Source organism: Theropithecus gelada, chromosome 20 (genome assembly GCF_003255815.1).
Source record: "Theropithecus gelada isolate Dixy chromosome 20, Tgel_1.0, whole genome shotgun sequence".
Classification (NCBI taxonomy): Eukaryota; Metazoa; Chordata; class Mammalia; order Primates; family Cercopithecidae; genus Theropithecus; species Theropithecus gelada.
In genome coordinates this window covers 55,951,546-55,970,690 of record NC_037688.1, presented here as the reverse complement: position 1 = coordinate 55,970,690, position 19,145 = coordinate 55,951,546, and the positions used below count along the sequence as shown (strand labels likewise).

At 51.6% G+C, this 19,145-nt stretch overlaps 1 protein-coding gene across 4 annotated transcripts; it reads right to left on the bottom strand.

The window, feature by feature from the left end:
- Nucleotides 1-83: 83 nt before the first annotated feature.
- Nucleotides 84-10,508, bottom strand: SPNS1 (sphingolipid transporter 1 (putative)). 4 transcript variants are annotated; one of them, XM_025370565.1, is made up of 13 exons: nucleotides 9,453-10,508; nucleotides 9,161-9,365; nucleotides 8,993-9,058; nucleotides 6,532-6,668; nucleotides 5,264-5,415; nucleotides 5,099-5,165; nucleotides 3,264-3,409; nucleotides 2,821-2,976; nucleotides 2,340-2,529; nucleotides 1,965-2,030; nucleotides 1,612-1,710; nucleotides 926-1,097; nucleotides 339-682 (listed from the first exon to the last, which is right to left on the bottom strand). In XM_025370565.1, exons 2-13 carry the CDS (start codon nucleotides 9,309-9,311, stop codon nucleotides 588-590), a joined length of 1,497 nt encoding a protein of 498 aa, XP_025226350.1. In that variant the 5' UTR covers nucleotides 9,312-9,365; nucleotides 9,453-10,508; the 3' UTR covers nucleotides 339-587. The 4 variants fall into 4 exon arrangements, with proteins under 4 accessions (XP_025226347.1, XP_025226348.1, XP_025226350.1 ...); XM_025370564.1 differs by having other exon boundaries at nucleotides 9,161-9,452; nucleotides 9,690-9,784; XM_025370562.1 differs by lacking the exon at nucleotides 926-1,097 and having other exon boundaries at nucleotides 84-682; nucleotides 9,161-9,452; nucleotides 9,690-9,776.
- Nucleotides 10,509-19,145: the final 8,637 nt, after the last annotated feature.

The following is a 19,145-nucleotide window of genomic DNA, read 5'->3' as shown; positions in this document are numbered from 1 at the left end:
GCCAGCTGGCAGTCATGGCCTTCACATCCAGGACCCGGGGAGGCAGCAAGCAGGGAGGCCCTGACAGCGGGAATTCTGGGGTACAAAGGGCAGTGCCCACCCCCACCTCAGCCAGGCCTGTGGGGCAAGGGACAGGCTCCAGAGAAGCAGGGGCGTGACTCACAGTCACACTGAGCCAGCTCACTGGGAGGAGAGCAGTCCCCCATCTCAGTCACTCAGCCTAGAATGGCAGAGACTCACCCAGAGCCCCAAGGAATGACCCACAATCTTCGGGAGCCCTGGGGTGAAGACGGGGTACAAGATCAGAGGCCACCCAGAGAAAGACGAGAGCAGGCACCTGGGGTCTGGCTACAAATTTTATTCCGTTACAAATAGCACCGAGCCCCTGGGGCTGCCCCTGTGGAGGGGGATCCCCCTCCTGGACCCCCACCTTCTCCCCTGAGCTGCCCATGTAGTGTCTGGGAGCTGGGACATGGCCCAGGGTCCCTCTGGAAGCTGGGCCAGGCCAAGAGGTTAGGCCCAGGCCCTTCGTGGGGTGGGCCCAGGGCCAGCTGTGGCAGATGTGCAGGCAGGTGAGCGGCGGCCTCTCAGATGAGCACGCTGGCCACGGGCACGCGGGTGGAGCGGCCCCGCTGGGGCACCACAATCTGGTCGTCTGTGGGCCCTGCTTCATGCAGCAGGCCTGCAGGGGGAGGGTCAGAGCCAGGGTGAGCTGGACGGACAGACAGACAAAGCCAGAGAAGGGCAAACAGGCAGTGGGAAATGGATGGGGCAGTCACAGAGCCACCCGAGGGGTGGATGCAGACTGGAGGCCAAACAAGGCAAGAGCTGTGGACTTAGCTGCCGGGTGCACAGGAGTGGGCAGACAGATGGACGGACAGACAGGCAGATCAAGAAGCTGGCCCGGGCACAGCTCCTAACTGACCCTGCACGTGCAGCTGCGCCCGCCGGCGGTCGCCCTCAATGAAGATGGCGGTGCCCAGGAAGGCTGCGCCACCCAGTGCCCCGACAAACGCGCAGAGCATGAGCGAGAACTGCAGAGCCCGGAACTCGGACAAGAAGGAGGGTGGCCAGTTCCGGCGCAGGCGGTCAGAGATCTGCAGGGAGAGGAGACAGGAAAGCCTGGGAAGTCAGCCTCACAGATGAGCCAGGGAGGGCACGCCCCTGAGCTGCAGGGAGAAAGACAAGTGGAGCCCAGGAAAGGGAAGGAGGTTTGAGCCAGACGCAGTGGCTCATGCCTATCATCCCAGCTACTCGGGAGGCTGAGGTAGGAGGATCGCTTGAGCCCAGGAGGTCAAGGCTGCAGTGAGCCGTGATCGTGCCACTACACTGCAGCCTGGGCAACAGAGTGAGGTCTTGTCTCAGGAAAAAAAGAAAAAAGAAAGGGGGAGTCTGGACCACCAGGGTGAGGTCCCTGGCCTTACTGGTAGAAATATTCAAAGACAAAATCTTTCTCCTCCAGTTGACAATGGAAGGTGAGAAGTGCCCAGCGCACAGGACACAGACACTTCACTAGGGCCAGGCTGTCTGATCCAGTCCAGGCTCAGGCCACCAGCCAGGTCTGGAAATGTAAGTTCCCCTACCCTGTGCCAGCCAAGAAACAATGCTCACCAGGCCAATGAGGTAGGGGCTCCCAGCGTCACCCAGCAGGTGGGACAGCACGATCTGGAAGGCCTCGGCGGTGGAGCGTCGCGTAGGGATCACCACATACTATGGAGGAGTTGGTGGAGCTCAGTGGGTGCTCTGGGCTCCAGGGGACAGGAGACCACCAAGGGTCCGCCTAGGCCGGGGTCAGAGGTGTGCCTGGGGTTGAGGTCACAGGGCAGGCCAGGGGTCTGCCACAGATGTTATTTTTTGTAGAAGGTAGGTTGAGGCTGGGCTTTGAGGGGTAAAGGCAACACTCCTGACCCCAACCCTGCTCTCATCAGCCTCTGGGCTGACACTGGAGCTGCCCAGCGACTCACCAGCAGAATGTCGGCCACGATGGCCCAGTTCATGGACAGGAGGGTCTCTCCAATGAAGATGAAAATCTGTGGAGACAGGGTGGGGGGTTCATGGCAGTAAGGGCAAACACATGGAAAGTTGACCATGTTCCCAGCTCATCTATTAACTAATTTAATCCTCACAACACCCCAGTGAGACAGGTGCTACTGATATTCCCATTTTACACATGACGAAACTGAGCACAGAGAGGTTAAGTTACTTGTCCAATGTCACACAGCTGGGAAGCGCCAAAGCTGTGATTCAAAACCAGGCATTCCACCTCGAGTGGCCATTACACTGACTGCTCCTCCACCCTGGACCCACGCCATTCCCCTTGACACCTGCTGGCTACTCACATAAGTGGCCACGATGCTACCACGGGCGCAGGCAAGGGACAGGAAGAGGAAGGGTGCAGAGCCCAGGAGGCCAGCGGCACAGACCAGGGGATCAGCCCGAGGATTGGAGTGGCGGAGCCGGCGGCTGATCTCCACGCCCAGGCCCACGCCCAGGACTCCGGTGAGGCAGGTGATGAGCCCAAAGATGAGGCTGAGGGTGAGGGAAGGGAGTGGGGGGTTGTCTCTCTGCCTGCCAAGCCCCCTACGCTGTCCATCCTAGTCACCCTCACAACCAAGGTCCCTACAGACACATGGTTCGCATAGCCCTAAGTGGCAGACATCATCCCATCACTTATTTCCCAGACCAGGAAATAGGAGATTCCAGGAGAGCAGGCAGCTTGTGAAGTCAGGAGTCAAACTCCCTGCCTGGGTCTGAGCCACAGATGCTCTTCACTCCAGCCCTGCCACCCACAGGCCCCCCGGCATAGCCCCATCTGGGCACCTGTCAGAGGAAGAGCAGGAGTCTCCGGGAAGGCAGGGTGGGGTCTCCCCAAGGACCACGCGGGAACGCAGCAGGAATGCCGGAGCCCACAGAGCCAGGGAGCCCGTGACAAAGGCCACAGCAGTGAAGCCCAGGGAAGACAGGACGAAACTAGGACTGCAGATAGTTGGGAGGGAGAGAGTAAGACCCCATGGAGGTGTCCAGGGCGGAGGGGACCTCTCTTCTCCCTTCCTGGCTTATTTTAGTAAGGTCACAACACCATGTGCAGAGGCGGTTCTGGCTCCCAGGATCTGGGCCTGTAATTCAAGCAGCTGCCACAAGGGGGCAGTAACGACCGAATTCCTGGCCTTGGGGTGTGGCCAGGAACAGGAACATCCCCATTTAAACTTCAAACCAGACGCCAGGGGTCCTCAGATGGTGGTCTAGGGTGGGAATAAACTCACTTTCTTGCCAGAGCCCTCAGATCTGCCCACCACGAGGTGGGGTTCAAGGGTGGCGAATCTGAGTGGCGCTCCACAGCTCCCCTTGGCGGCTCCCGCACTACCAGGAACAGCAGCAGAACGGCCACCACTCCTAGACCCGGTGTCACCTGGGAGACAGAGGGCTTCAGGATAGGCACAGGCAGAGACACACTTAAGCCCTGGGCTGGGGGAGAGTGTGGGGTGCAATAACTCCAGCCTGAGACCTAAAATACCCAGTTAAGTGCCTGCTCCAAGAAGCCAAACCTGCAATTTGGGGGAAGGGGGCTGCCACTAGGGTCCACTCTATTTTTGCAAGCCTAGCTTTGCTTCCTTTTTGGTAATTTTCTTGTGGGAAACCAGTACCCCTACTTCTCTCAATCCACTTGGTTTAAATAGGTTCCCAGGCTTGGCCAACAAGAAGACTGTTAACCACCCCAGCCTCGGTGACAGATTCTGCAGAGGTATGTGACACATGTTCATCTAGTCAGACACTATCCTGGAAACACGGCCCCAGGGTCCAAGATGCCAATGTTGCTAAATGGAAAGATAACCATCTGGAGCTCTCACGTCCTTAAGAATGATATTAACACAGAGGAAAGTAAAGCTCAGAAGAGAACGGCAGTGTAGGAGCCCTAGATCCAGCTTTACCTGACTGAAGCTCACCTGGGACTTTCAGGAAGAAAGTCAAGACAGCCCCTTTAGGGGGCTTACAGTTTTACAATGGGCTTCTGTCACCCGCACGCAAGAATTCTGTCTAGCACATGGCTTCCAGGTAAGGGCAGCCAGCCTCCTGCAGGCTCAGCAGAATGAGTGCTGCCTCAAAAAAGGGGTGTTTGGAGCCAGGCGCATGGCTCACACCCGTAAGCCCAGCACTTTAGGAGGCTGAAGCAAGAGGATTACTTGAGGCCAGGAGTTCAAGACCAACCTTGAACTGGGCAACATATAAAGACTCCGTCTCTACAACAACAAAAAAATGTGTGTGTGTGTGTGTGTGTGTGTGTGTGTGTGTAATGACATGATCTCTGCTCACTATAACCTCTGCCTCCCGGGTTCAAGTGATTCTCCTGCCTCAGCCTCCCGAGTAGCTGGGATTACAGGCATGCGTCACCATGCCCAGCTAATTATGCATTTTTAGTAGAGACAGGGTTTCGCCATGTTGGTTAAGCTGGCCTCAAACTCCTGACCTCAGGGGATCCACCCACCTCAGCCTCCCAAAGTGCTGGGATTACAGGCACAAGCCACCACACCTGGCAAAATTTTGTTTTTTTTGAGACGGAGTCTCACGCTGTCGCCCAGGCTGGAGTGCAGTGGCGCAATCTCAGCTCGCTGCAACCTCCGCCTCCTGGGTTCAAGTGATTCTCCTGCCTCAGCCCCCCGAGTAGCTGGGATTACAGGCATGCACTACCACACCCAGCTAATTTTTGGATTTTTAGTAGAGACAGGGTTTCACCGTGTTGGCTAGGCTGATCTTGAATTCCTGACCTCAAGTAATCCACCTGCCTCAGCCTCCCAAAGTGCTGGGATACAGGTGTTAGCCACCACACCCAGCCTACAAAAAGAAAAAGTTTTTTTAATTAGCCAGGCATGGTGGCGGGCACCTATAGTCCCGGCTACTTGGGAGGCTGAAGTGGGAGGATCACTTGAGGTCAGGAGTTCCAGGCTGCAGTGAGCTATGATTGCACCACTGCACTGCAGCCTGGATGACACAAGACCCTGTCTCTTAAAAGAAAAATGGGCAGTGGGAAGGGGTTCGAAGGTAGGAAACGGGGATCAGTGAGAATGTCACTGACCTACCCCCAGGCCAAGACCAGACTCACCCTCAGAGCCCAGTGCCAGTCCCCCGCCATATCCTTCACTTTGGAGCCTGCAATGTAGCCCAGACCACTATGGGAGGGAGAGAAGGGAAAAAGTGGGGACAGCCAGTCAGTCCAGTCCCCCACGCCAGGCCCTTCTGCCTTCCCCCAGGCCCCAGGCCTGCTCACCTGCCCACCGGAATGGCAAAGTAGAAGATGCTGAGCATCCGGCTCCGCTGGTCGGCCACAAAGAGGTCGGCAATGAGAGTGGGCGCAATGGTGGAATAACTGGCCTCCCCGACCCCCACCAGGCCCCGGGTCAGGAGGAGCAGCCAGAAATGCTGGGGAGAGAGACCGGGGAGAGGTGGCACCCCAGCCTGCAGCCAGCCTCCGGGCTACCTCACCAGCCCGCTCCCAAGAGGCAGCAGGGATGGCGGGAGACGCCTGGGTTTTAGAATCACACAGACCTGGGCTTGCATCCTGGCTCCACCACTTACTAGCTGCGATTTGGGGAAAATAACTTAACCTCTCTGAGCCTCAGCTTCCTCATCTGCAAAAGGAGGATAACAACAACTTTTCACAGAGCTATTGCAAGGACTAGACAATAAAAGGTCTAAATAAGACAACCCCTGCTTGCCTGGTAGGGGAAAGTTTTTTTAATTTTTTTTAAATGAATAATGACCTTAGATGGGAGTTTATGTGTCTACCAAAGACACCTGAAGCTAAGGATGGGTCCAGTCACCCAAGGAAAATACGTAGGTCCTGGGGCTGAGGACAGAGTTCCAGGATGGAGTGAGAACAGGCAGAGGAGACTTCAAAGGAACAAAGAAGCAACAGCCAGGGAGGCAGGAGGAAAACCAGAAAAGTGTGACATCGCAAAGGTAGGAGAGAGTTTCAGGAAGGAAGAATGGGTCAACAGCGCCAGAAACTCCCAGGGGACCTAGCACGAACAGGACCAGGAAATTGGAGCTGTGTTTAGCAACCAGGAGGCCACTGTTGACTTTGGCAAGAGCAGGGTCCATGGAGTGGTGGGAGTAGAAGTTAGCGGCAGCGCTCGAGGGGTGAGCAGGCGTGAGGAAGTGCAGGCAGTGACGGCATCTCCCCGGCCGCTCTTTCACCCACACTGGCGCCACGCTCTTGGGGCCCTTCAGGAAGTCTGATCAGGAAGGAGAGGAGGGAGAGGGGGCAGGCCAGGTAGGGTTTGGAGTGTTTAGGTATGGAGTAGAAGGAGTCAGTGGTCAAGGGAAGAGGGGATGATGGACAGAGAACGCTCTGGAAGAAAAGGGGAGAGGATGGGGTGGGGCAGGTTAACTCAGGCAAGGAAGGGTATAAAATGGCATGGACCAGGGAAACTGCAGGAGTCCCTGAGGCCCAGTCTGCCATGGCTCCAAGGAGCAGCATCAGAGACTGACAGGGAGTGGGTGTGGGCAGAAGCGGGAGCCAGCTCGGGGCCTCACCTCTCCGGGGATGAAGGATGACCCCAGTGTCACCAGGGACCAGAAGGCAATGCCCCCGCACATGAGATACTTCCGATTGTACCTGTCACCCAGGTAGCCAAACACAGGTGCCAACACCATGTAACTGGAGATGAACACTAGGGGGAAGGAGAGAGTCACAGCTCAGTCCAGGTACCCCTACCTCCCACTCCCACCCCAGCTGGAACCACCAAAGCACAAGAGATGCCCACCTTCTCCTCACGGAATTCACAACACCCCCACATCCCAGCCTGAATCCCATCAGAGCTTCCTGCCAGGCGGACACGCCAGCTCCATCCTGAACACCTTTCCAAATTTCCCATTGTACATGGATGGTCCCACTACTTGTCAATTCCTCCCACCTAGCCAAGACAAGCTCCAAACTCCATATATACCATGGCTCACAATGCCCCCGTCTGATCTAGCCCCTCCTACCTCTCCAAACTCATGGTCAGCCTTTTTCCCTTCCTCTCTCTGCATCCCAATGGCCCAGTTGTCAAGGTCAATACCACTAGGGGTTTGCGCACCTGCTGTCTCCTCTATCAAGGACATTCTCTCCTCTCCCCTGAAACTTCACAGAGCATAGTTCCTTCAGGTTCCAGCTCAGACACTTGCCCAGCATGCCCAGGTGAGCATACATCCAGTCCCTGACTCTCACATTTACTGTTTTCTCTTGTTTTTTTTAGACAAAGTCTCGCTCTGTTGCCAAGCTGGAGTGCTGTGGCGCGATCTCAGCTCACTGCAACCTCCGCCTCCTGGGTTCAAGCGATTCTCCTGCCTCAGCCTCCCAAGCAGCTGGGACTACAGGGGCATGCCACCAGGCCCAGCTAATTTTTGTATTTTTAGTAGAGATGATGTTTTACCATGTTGGTCAGGATGGTCTCAATCTCCTGATCTCATGATCCGCCAGCCTCAGCCTCCCAAAGTGCTGGGATTACAGGCATGAGCCACAGTGCCTGGACTATTTTCTGTTACATAATACTTATCCCTATGGGAAAACTGTCCCACTTTAGTTTAGGGTTTTACTGACTGTTGCTCCCTCATGCATAGCATACCATCAGCTCCCAAGGCAAGGTCCTTGCCTGTATTGGCCATGACTGTGCTTCTTTCACTCATTTAACACACAGCCTAGTGCAAAATAGGTGCTCAATAAGCATGTGCTGAATTAAAAAGTGAATAAATGCAGCTGCCTAGAAAGAGCTGCTGCTCTAACTCAACACTTCTTCAGAGATTTGAAGACCTTGCCCTATGATCCCATTCTCATTGCTCCAGATTTTGCCTCAAATACCTCCAGTTCCTCATTGGCCTGGAGTAAAGAAAAGAACACTGCAAGACCTGGTTTCAAATTCCTGTTCCACCTCCAACTGGTGCTGTGACCCTGGGCAAGTCTTAACTCTTCTCCAAGCCTCAGTTTCTTTATAAGCTGTAGATATCACTACCTACTTCCTCTACAAAATAGGAACAATAATACCTGTTTTTGGCTGATGGAAGGATTAGAAGACAAGGAGCATAAAAGTTCTTAGCAAAGTCCTACAGATGTAATCATCACTTCCTCCAGGCCTGGCACACAATGAGTACTCAGAAATGGTTGAGAAATGAAGGAAGGAAGGAAGAAAAAGAGGGCTTGACTCTAGCTTTGCCTCTCCCACAGGCCCCAGAGTTGTGAACAAGTAAAACGCACCTCTCCCCATTCCAGACACCCTCTCCTGCCTTTATTTATTTATTTATGAGATGGAGTCTCGCTCTGTCACCCAGGCTGGAGTGCAGTGGTGCGATCTAGGCTCCCTGCAACCTCTGCCTCCTGGGTTCAAGTAATTCTCATGCCTCAGCCTCCCAAGTAGCTGGGATTATAGGCGCCTGCCACCAAGCCCGGCTAATTTTTGTATTTTTAGTAGAGATAGGGTTTCGTCATGTTGGCCAGGCTGGTCTTGAACTCCTAACTTCAAGTGATCCACTCATCTTGGCCTCCCAAAGTGCTGGAACTACAGGCGTGAGTCACCGCACCCTACCCTCCTGCCATTATTTACTGGGTATCTACTATCTGCCAAACACTGCACTAGGCCCTTCACAGGCAATCTTTCAGTTAATCTTCACATCAGTCCTAAAAGATGATTTGTGTTATTAGTCGTTCCATCTTATAGACAAGGAAAATGAGGCTTAGAGAGGTTGAGTGCCTTGCCTACCATCACACAAGAAGTGGAAGAGCTGAGATTTAAACCCAGGTCTGTCTTCACCTGGGTGAAGTTATATTTAGTTATACTAAATTGACTCCCTCTTTAAATGTAGTGCCCCAGCTGACCCCCGAGCGACATCAGGGCCATCACCTCCCCTCACTGGCCACAAAACCTCCATTAATGAGCCCCCAGGCAGGAAAGCATGTGGTCCCAGTTGGGACAGAACAGAAAGAGGAGAGGCTGTGTGACCAGGAGGTGTCCCCACTCACCAGTCTGGATAAGCCCAGAGCTACTGTCCCCGATGTTGAAGAACTGTTCGATATCGGGAAGGACGCCTGAGAAGGAAAAAATTCAGGATGGTCCGGAAAAGCAGCGCCACCCTCGGGACCCTGGCTCCCCTCTCCTAGACTACCTTCCTCCCAGAAGTGAGTCCCTACCAGCCACGGTGAAGCGGTCCATGTAGTTCAGGAGATTGATGTAGCACAGCACCGCCACTATGAGAGCCGAGTGGCCGGGAGACAGGCCGGTGATGCGCTGCAGCCCCTCCTGGTCCGGGACCTCGGGCTCCTCGGACTTCGGGTTCCCCATGGACCCTGGCAACCCCGGGTTGCCAGGCACTGGCCCGTCGTCCGGGTCATCCGCCTGGCTGAGGAAGGGCGCGGTGTCGGACCCGGCCATGGTCCCGGGGGGCCGCGCCCGCCCGCGCTCCGGTCCCACCGACGATCCCACCTGCGAGGGGAGGAGGCTGGAGAAAGGAGGATAGACTGAACCCAGGCGAGGGAAGTGCGCCCGGAGACGGGGAGCTTGCCCCGAAGCACAGAGCACGACTGAGAAGGGACCCGGGCCCTTTCACGCCTCCCCGTCTCAGTAGACACACAGCGCGGAGGGGACGTGCGGAATACACGTAATGTTGGGGACAGGAGCGGGCTGAAGAGGGCACGATCCCGCGCTGAGGCCACCCCTCACCCGGGACAGGAGCCCGCTGCACTTGCTGTCGCTCAGCCCCGGCGCTGCACCACGGCAGCCGCCATGTTGCTCAAAGCCGGTCATGTGACGCGGGAGCCTGGGTGGAGGGGTCCCCACGGGCAAGCCCTCGACACGTGACCCGCCATCCGACTACGGAAGCTTCTTGGGCGTTCTGCCCGGCCTCACACGTCCTGTGGCGGCCGACCGGTCGCCGGAGTAACCAGGAGTCTTCCCAGATCCTGCGGTCCCTGGAGCGTCAAAAAGGGCGTCTCGGTGACTTGGTGGAGTCGCCTGCCCTTCCGAATTTCAGCTGTCTTATCTGGAACCCCCACGTGGCAGACTTCTTCTTCATCAAACGGGATAATGGGGTCTCAAAAGGTTTTGGAAGCAGTAGATACCTCTAAAAACCAAGGAGCAGCCCTAGTTCTCGGGAACCATCCTGTCTTCCTCCCAGGGTCTGGTTGGAGGCTTTTTACGCTCAGTAAAGGATGGATGGATGGATGGATGGATAGATGGATGGATGAAGCTTGAGCAGCGCGATGGATGGAGGGATGGAGGGATGGAGGGACAGACGGAGCTTGAGCAGCGCCCCGCCCTTTGTTGAGATTCTCCAACCCTGCTAGCCTTGTAAACTCCTGAGCCTTCACCGTGGACACTTAAATACCTATTAAAGGAGGCGTCTCCACCCGCCCCTCCTGGAGCATGTTTTTCCTCACTCCAGTCGGGATTGCAGCCCTTCAGCGGAGCCTCCGGTAGGCTTTTGTAGGGCAGGCAGGGACTCCGAGCCTAAGGAGACTCCCGCTACAGGACTGGGGTCAAAGGGATAACTTGGAGTGATTCTTTAGTGGCACCCTATAATCTCCAAGGTACATCTAACAAACAGGCACTCTAAATAAAATTAGTATAGTTCTGTGCAAATACAGCGTGAAGACCCAGCTTTCAACCAGCCCTTGAAGCCCCTCTACTGAAATTCTGGAATCTCGTGGGGAGAGCATCCCCCCCACCCCAAAACGCCTTATTAGAAACTATTTCGAGTCCGAATACCCATAATCGGCTTTGCCCCCCATATTAGGTGCCTCGTGTTTCAGAACCTTAAGCTTGGTTTCCCCTGGCAGACAGGAACTTCAGGTTGCAGCCATTTAATTCCCTCAACAAAATATTATTGAACATCTACATGCCTGGCATTTTACCAGGTTTCAGGGAAAGGCAGACTCACTCGCTTCCCTGGTGGAGCGTATCTAGAGAGTGATACACGTTGTAAATTGCACCTGTGAAGTGAAAGGGCAAGCCACAGGTTGAATGAAGATATTTATAAAGCATCTATCTGCCAAAGGACTTGCATCCATGTAAAGAACTTTTTTTTTTTTTTTTTTGAGACAGAGGCTTGCTCTGTCACCCAGGCTGGAGCTGGAGTGTAGTGGCGGGATCTCGGCTCACTGCAACCTCCACCTCCCGGGTCCAAGCAATTCTTGTGCCTCAGCCTCCCAAGTAGCTGGGATAACAGGCACACACCACCACGCTCGGGTAATTTTTTGTATTTTTGGTAGAGATGGGGTTTCACCAGGCTGGCCAGGCTGGTCTTGAACTCCTGACCTCAAGTGATCTGCCCGTCTTGGCCTCCCACCATGCTGGGATTACAGGGGTGAGCCACCATGCCCAGTGTCATTTTAATTTTTATGTTTGTAGAGATGAGTTCTCACTCTGTTGTCCAGGCTAGTCTGGAACTCCTGAACTCAAGCAATCCTCCTGCCTCATCCTCCCAAAATACTAGGACTACAGGTGTGAACCACTGCACCTGGCTCTTTTGTCCATTTTAAAAATTGTGTTTTTGGCCAGGCACAGTGGCCCATGCCTGTAATCCTAGCACTTTGGGAAGCTGAGGTGGGAGGATCACTTCAGCCCAGGAGTTCAAGATCAGCCTGGGCAACAAAGCGAGACTCATCTCTATAAAAAACTAAAAAAATAAAACTTAAATATACATTTTCCATATGACCCAGCAATTCCACTCCTAGGTAACTATCAATGAGAAATGAAAACGTGTCCAAACAAAAACCTGTATATGAATATTCATAAACGCATTATTCATAACAGCCCCAAAATGAAAAGAATCCACATGTCCATCAATGGGGCATAATCTATTCATACAATGGGAATAGCTTAGCAATGAAAAGGAATGAACTGTCAGAGACATTCGAACCAGAGTGACTCCATTTCGAGTGAGGGCTAGGAAAATAAGGCTGGGACTTGCTGGACTGAATTCCAGAAAGTAAGGCATTCCTAGACTCGAGATGTTTATGGTTAAGGGAACAAATTAATAACGTTTACTAAGCCGGGGGCAGTGGCTCATGCCTGTAATCCCAACACTTTGGGAGGCTGAGGCGGGTGGATCACGAGGTTAGGAGTTCAAGACCAGCCTGGTCAAGATGGTGAAACCCCCATCTCTACTAAAAACAAAAAAAAAAAAAAAAAAAAAAAAATTAGCCGAGCATGGTGGCACACACGTATAATCCCAACTACTCAGGAGGCTGAGGCAGAAGAATCACTTGAACCTGGGCGGCGGAGGTTGCAGTGAGCTGAGAGAGCACCATTGCACTCCAGCCCAGGCAACAAGAGCAAAGCTGCATCTCAAATAATAATAATATAATAATGTTTACTAGACAGATCCAGACTTGGGAGTGTCCAGATATCCCAATATATGGAGAACAAAGGCATTCCTAATTTTGCTTTAAAGATAACAATATTGATTCTTGCTAAATACAGTAATTAAGAAAATCAGCCGGGCGCAGTGGCTCATGCCTGTAATCCCAGCACTTTGGGAGGTGAAGGCGGGCGGATCATGAGGTCAGGAGTTCAAGACCAGCCTGGCCAACATGGTGAAACTCCCGTCTCTACTAAAAATACAAAAATTAGTTGGGCATGGTGTTCCTATAATCCCAGCTACTTGGGAGGCTGAGGCAGGAGAATTGCTTGAATCGGGACCCAGGAGGCGGAGGTTGCAGTGAGCCGAGATCACGCCACTGCACTCCAGTCTGGTCAACAGAGTGAGACTCCATCACAAAAACAAAAAAAATCCTTTTATCACAAACCCTTGTAGCAGAGCACATCTCCCCATACGTATGAGTCTTGTATATAAGGTGGACGCCTTCCTCCTCTTACTTCCAGGAATGTCCTACTCTGTCTATGGAGTAGCTGTACTTTCACCAGTTTACTTTTTTTTTTTTTTTTGAGATGGAGTCTCACTCTGTAGCCCAGTGCAATGGCATGACCTCAGCTCACTGTAACCTCTGCCACCCGGGTTCAAGTGAGTCTCCTGCCTCAGCCTCCCAAGTAGCTGGCATTATAGGCCCCCACCACCTCGCCCAGCTAATTTTTGTATTTTTAGTAAAGATGGGGTTTCGCCATGTTGGCCAGGCTGGTCTTGAACTCCTGACCTCAGGTGATAAGCCCACCTCGGCCTCCCAAAGTGGTAGGATTACAGGCATTAGCCACTGCGCCTGGCCCAGTTTACTTTCTTAATAAACTTGCTTTTACTTCACACTGCGGACTAGACCCAAATTCCTTCTTGTGCAAGATCCAAGAACCTGGCCGGGCGCGGTGGCTCAAGCCTGTAATTCCAGCACTTTGGGAGGCCAAGACGGGTGGATCACGAGGTCAGGAGATTGAGACCATCCTGGCTAACCCGGTGAAACCCCGTCTCTACTAAAAAATACAAAAACCTAGCCAGGCGAGGTGGCGGGCGTCTGTAGTCCCAGCTACTTGGGAGGCTGAGGCAGGAGAATGGCGTGAACCCGGGAGGCAGAGCTTGCAGTGAGCTGAGATCCGACCACTGCACTCCAGTCTTGGTGACAAAGCGAGACTCTGTCTCAACAAAAAAAAAAAAAAGATCCAAGAACCTTCACTTGGGGTCTGGATTGGGACCCCGTCCTGTAACAGAACTACTGATACAAACTCAGAAACATTGTATTAAGTGAAAGAAGCCAGACACAAAACACTCATACTGTGTTATTCATTTATATGAACATCCAGAGAAGGCAAAAGTAAGGTGATAGAAAGCAGATTAGGGGTTGCCTGGGGTCACGGGCAAGAAAAGGAAACTTTTGCACAACCCTGTACATCTACCAAAACTCACTGAAGACCAGGCATGGTGGCTCACACCTGTAATTCCAGCGCTTAGGGAGGCTGAAATGGGAAGACTGTTTGAGGTCAGGAGTTTGAGGCTGCAGTGAGCGATGATTGCACCACTGCACGCCAGCCTGGGTGACACAGCAAGACCCTGTCTCTACATAAATAATTTTTTGAAAAAATTCACTTAACTGTATGTTTAAAATGAGTCAATATTTAGGTATATTAATTAAACTACAATAGGCCAGGAGTGGTGGCTCACTTGAGTTCAGGAGTTCGAGACCAGCCTGGCCAACATGGGGAAATCCTGTCTCTACTAAAAATACAAACATTAGCCTGGCGTGGTGGTGAACACCTGTAATCCTAACTACTTGGGAGGCTGAGGCAGGAAAATCGCTTGAACCTCACTGCAGAGGTTGCAGTGAGCCAAGATTATACCACTGCACTCCAGCCTGGACAACAGACTGAGACTCCGTCTCAAAAAAGAAAAGAAAAGCAAATATCATTCTGGCTGCAGCAAGGAAGATGGCTTTGAGAGGCCAGAGGGAAAACAGCCACCCGTGAAGCAACTGTGGCACTAGCCTAGGCTGCAGGCAGTGGTGGGTTGGCCTAGGACAGCATCGAGAGGGGCAGAGGGAGCTGATTTGGGAGGGAGCTGGGCTGTTAAGTTGAATGGGTGATGCAGTGGTGTGGGGGATGAAGAGGGATCAAGAATGAAGCGTTTCTGGCTCATGCAGAGATGGATGGTGCTAGGATTCTCTGACACAGGAGTTCAATCATTCAGCAAACATTTGTTAGGATACTACTGTGTCAAGGTGTCAGACACCAAGCAAGAAACTTTTTTGAGATGGGGGTCTTGCTCTGTTGCTCAGGCTGGTGTGCAGTGGCACAATCACAGCTCACTGCAGCCTCAAACTCCTGGGCTCAAGCGATCCTCCTGCCTCAGCCTCCTGAGTAGCTGGGACTACAGGCATGCACCACACTCTTGGCTAATTTGTTTATGTTTGTAGAGATGGGGTCTCGCTAGATTGCCCAGGCTGGTCTGGAACTCCTGGCCTCAAGTGATCCTCCCACCTCAGCCCCCTGAAGTGCTGGGATTACAGGTGTTAGCCACTGCGGCCCAGCCAAGAGATTTTTAAGAACAAGAGCTTATTTTTCAGGGAGCTTATAGTCCCATAGGGGAGCAAAACCTGGACACGTGGATGGGTGTACCAAGCCAGAATCCAAGCAGAGGTGGGACACACAAAAGACGATGTGACCAGTCCTATGAGGAGCCTTACGGAGGAACTGACCCTGAGTTGGAGGAGGTGACAGGGGTAGGGAGGTAGGAAACTGTAAAGGCATAGAGAAAAAAGGCAAAATGGTATCTTGCTACTTCAAGTGTGATCAGCTGCATCACATCACTTGGGACCTTGCTGGAAATGCAGCATCTCCCGCCCCACCCCAGCTGCTGATCCAGCATCTGCACACTAACGAAGTCCCCAGACAACCTGTGTGCACACTGACGAGAGAGAGTCTGTGGTCTCCTTGAGAATTTTGAGCCATACATCAGACCCACTTGCATCTACACCGGGGTGTGCAATGGGAGGCCCTGTGGTCTGGAGCAGGTTCATTCATCTTTCTAAGCTTCTGTTTTTCTTTTCTTTTCTTTTTTGAGACAGAGTCTTACTCTGTTGCCCAGGCTGGAGTGCAGTGGCACAATCTCAGCTCACTGCAACCTCCGCCTCCTGGGTTCAAGCGATTATCCTGCCTTAGCCTCCCGAGTAGCTGGGATTACAGGTGTGCCTCACTACATCTGGTTATTTTTATTTTTTCGTAGAGATAGGGGTTCACCATGTTGGCCAGGGTGGTCTCGAACTTCTGACCTCAAATGATCCATCTGCTTCAGCCTCCCAAAGTGCTGGGATTACAGGCATGAGCCACTGTGCCAGGCCCTAAGCTTCTGTTTTTCTTCTGTAAAATGGGAGTAAGAACACCTACCTCACAGGATTGCTCCGAGGATGAATGAGGTTATAAAAAGAGCCAAGGTTGGTATGTGGCACTGAGTAAAGGCACATTAAAGTTTCAAAGGTCTCTAATCAGGAGAGTTTGAGGAAGCTCATCCAGAGCCAGGTGCAGTGGTTCACGCCTATAATCCCAGCCCTTTGGGAGGCCAAGGCAGGAAAATTGATTGAGGCCAGGATTTCCAGACCAGCTTGGGAAACCCAGGGAGATTCCATCTCTACACAAAAATTTAACAACTAGCAGGTGTGATGTCATGCACCTGTAGTCCCAGCTACTCAGGAGACTGAGGTGGGAGGATTGCTTGAGTCCACAAGATCGAGGCTGCAGTGAGCTATGATAGCACCACTACACTCCAGCCTAGGTGACAGAGAAGACCCCATCTCAAGAAAACAAAACAAGGCAGGGAACGATGGCTCACACCTATAATCCCAGCACTTTGGGAGGCAGAGGCAGACTGCTTGAGCTCAGCAGTTCAAGATCAGCCTGGGCAACATAGTGAGATCCCCCCTCTACAAAAGATACAAAAAAATTAGGTGGGCATGTTGGCATGCACCTGTGGTCCCAGCTAATCAGGAGGCTGAGGTGGCAGGATCACTTGAGCCCGGGCAGCAGAGGTTGCAGTGAGCCAAGATCACACCACTGCACTCTAGCCTGGTGATAGAACAAGACCCTATTAAAAAAAAAAAAGAAAAAGAAAGAAGGAAACATCACCCTAGATATTCTTTTAGACATGTAAAAGGATGAACGCTCTCATCATAAAAGATAAAGAAATGCAGTCTTTTACAATGAGTAAGTACTCTTTCCCATATCCTTCCCAGATTAAGTCGGGGAAGGCATGAGGAAACTGGAGACTTCCAGCACTTGCTAGGGCACACGTAAAAAGGTACATGCACTTTGGTTAGCAATCTGATAGTATTCAAGAATTAGTGACCAGTGATTCCACTCTCAGATGGAAGCCCCCGAGAAAAATCCCACACAGGTACCCCAAAGGGAACACTACATTGCTTGCAATAGCGACATGCTGGAATTAGAACTAGGTTTGGTTATAAGTGATAGAGACCCTAAAATAAGTGATTTAAAGTGAGGCAGCAGTCCCTCTTTCATGTGAAAGCCCCGAGGTCAGCACTGCCAGGCCAATGAGGTGCCACATGGATGCTGTGATCCAGGCGCCTTCTCTCACCATCCTGGCCCATGTGGCTTCTGTTCCAGAGGTCACCTAAAGTCAGCAGGGCTGCTCCACTTCCGGTAAGCAGGCAGGAGGCAAGCGAAGGAGAGGGGACAAGCTGCCCGCTATGCACGCTTCTGGGAAGTGATATTCCATTCCACTTATACCCCAGGAGCCTGTATTGGCACTTGGCTACATCTAGCTACGATGGAGGCCAGGAAGTACTGTCTTAATTTTTTTTTTTTTTTTTTTTTTTTTTTTTTTGAGACAGGATCTTGATTGATGCCCAGGCTGGAGTGGGTTGGCACAACCGTAGCTCATTGCAACCTCAACCTCCTGGGTTCAAGTGATCCTCCCACCTCAGCCTCCCAGGGTGCTAGGTAGGATTCCAGGTGTGCGCCCCCACGCCCGGCCACTGTTTTTATTCTGAGTGTCTCTGTGCCTTGCTAAAAACCATGGGTTCTAGTACTGCAGGAGGAAAAATGGATGTGAAGGACTAACAGTTTCTGTCACAAGGGTCTTAGTGGGGGGTCACATGAGGGTCACAAAGACAAAAATCCTCCAGTATACACAAGTTGAACATATTGCCATTTATTCTGTTGAGGTTAAATGTATAATTTTAACATATTCAAACTTATTAATGGACATTTAAAAAGCTGAAAAAGTAGAGAGCTATACCATGTCGTGGATTCTTTTAATGTTATAAAATTCAAAAGAATGCCACATTCCAACAAAACATTTTAAGAAGTTGACATACTTTTGTTAAAATCATGCAAATATCAGAAAAAGGTTAATGGCTTTTTTTTTTTAGTAGACATTACTGAAAAAATGGCTTATTGTATCACAAAAAGTGAAACTTGGATCTCATATACAAAGGTGTATTTCACTGGATTTTTTTTTTTTTTTTTTTTTTTTTTTTCAGACAGAGTTTCACTCTTGTCGCCCAGACTGGAGTGCAATGGCGCGATCTCGACTCACTGCAACCTCTGCCTCCTGGGTTCAAGCAATTCTCCTGCCTCAGCCTCCCGACGTAGCTGGGATTAAAGGCGCGCGCCACCACACAGGTTTTTTGTTTTTTGGGGTTTTTTTTGTATTTTCAGTAAAGACAAGGTGTCACCATGTTGGCCAGGCTGGTCTTCAACTCCCGACCTCCGGTGATCCACCGCCTCAGCCTCCCAAAGTGCTAGGATTAAAGGCATAAGAAACTATGCCCAGCTGATTTCTTTCTTTCTTTTTTTTTAAGAGACAAGGTCTCACTGTGTTGCCCAGGCTGGTCTCAAACTTCTGGGCTCAAGCAATCCTCCTACCTTGGCCTCCTGAGTACAAAAGTGCATCTCAAATAGTTTTAAAATGATGTTCAATATTTAGCAACCAGTACAGCCCAGCATTAACCAATCAGAAGAAGTGTCTGACTGTTGAGAACAGATGCAGCCAAGGTGCCGCCCCTGTGTGTACCAGCTGGACTTCAGCGCTGTGTAGTGTTCTCAATATGAAAGGAAAAGCTAAACAGCCAACAGGAGAAAATGTAAAATATCTTAACAACTCTATCAAATAAGCAATTAAAAAGCAACCAACTGCAGAACAAGATAGTTCATAATACTGTCTACACTAAAATTAAAATTTTCTTTTTTTTTTTTTTTGAGATAGAGTCTCTCTCTGTCACTCAGGCTGAAGAGCAGTGGCGCTGTCTCGGCTCATTGCAACCTCCACCTCCCGGGTTCAAGTGATTCTCCTGCCTCTGCCTCCCGAGTAGCTGGGACTACAAGCATGCACCACCACGCCCAGCTAATTTTTGTATTTTTAGTAGAGATGGGATTTCACCAAGTTGGTCAGGGTGGTCTTGAACTCCTGGCCCCAAGTGATCCACCCACCTCGGCCACCAAAAGTGCTGGGATTACAGACGTGAGCCATCACGCCTAACCAAAATTAAGAATTTCTGTTCAGTGAAGGATACCCCTAGATACAAAGAAAATTTCAATGTTTTCCCCTTTAAATTTTTTTTTTTTTTTTTTTTTTTTTTTGAGATGAAGCCTTGCTCTGTCGCCAGGCTGGAGTGCAGTGGTAGAACCTTGGCTCACTGCAATCTCCACCTCCAGAATTTAAGCGATTCCCCTGCCTCAGCCTCCAGAGTAGCTGGGACTACAGGGTATGTGCCACCATGACCA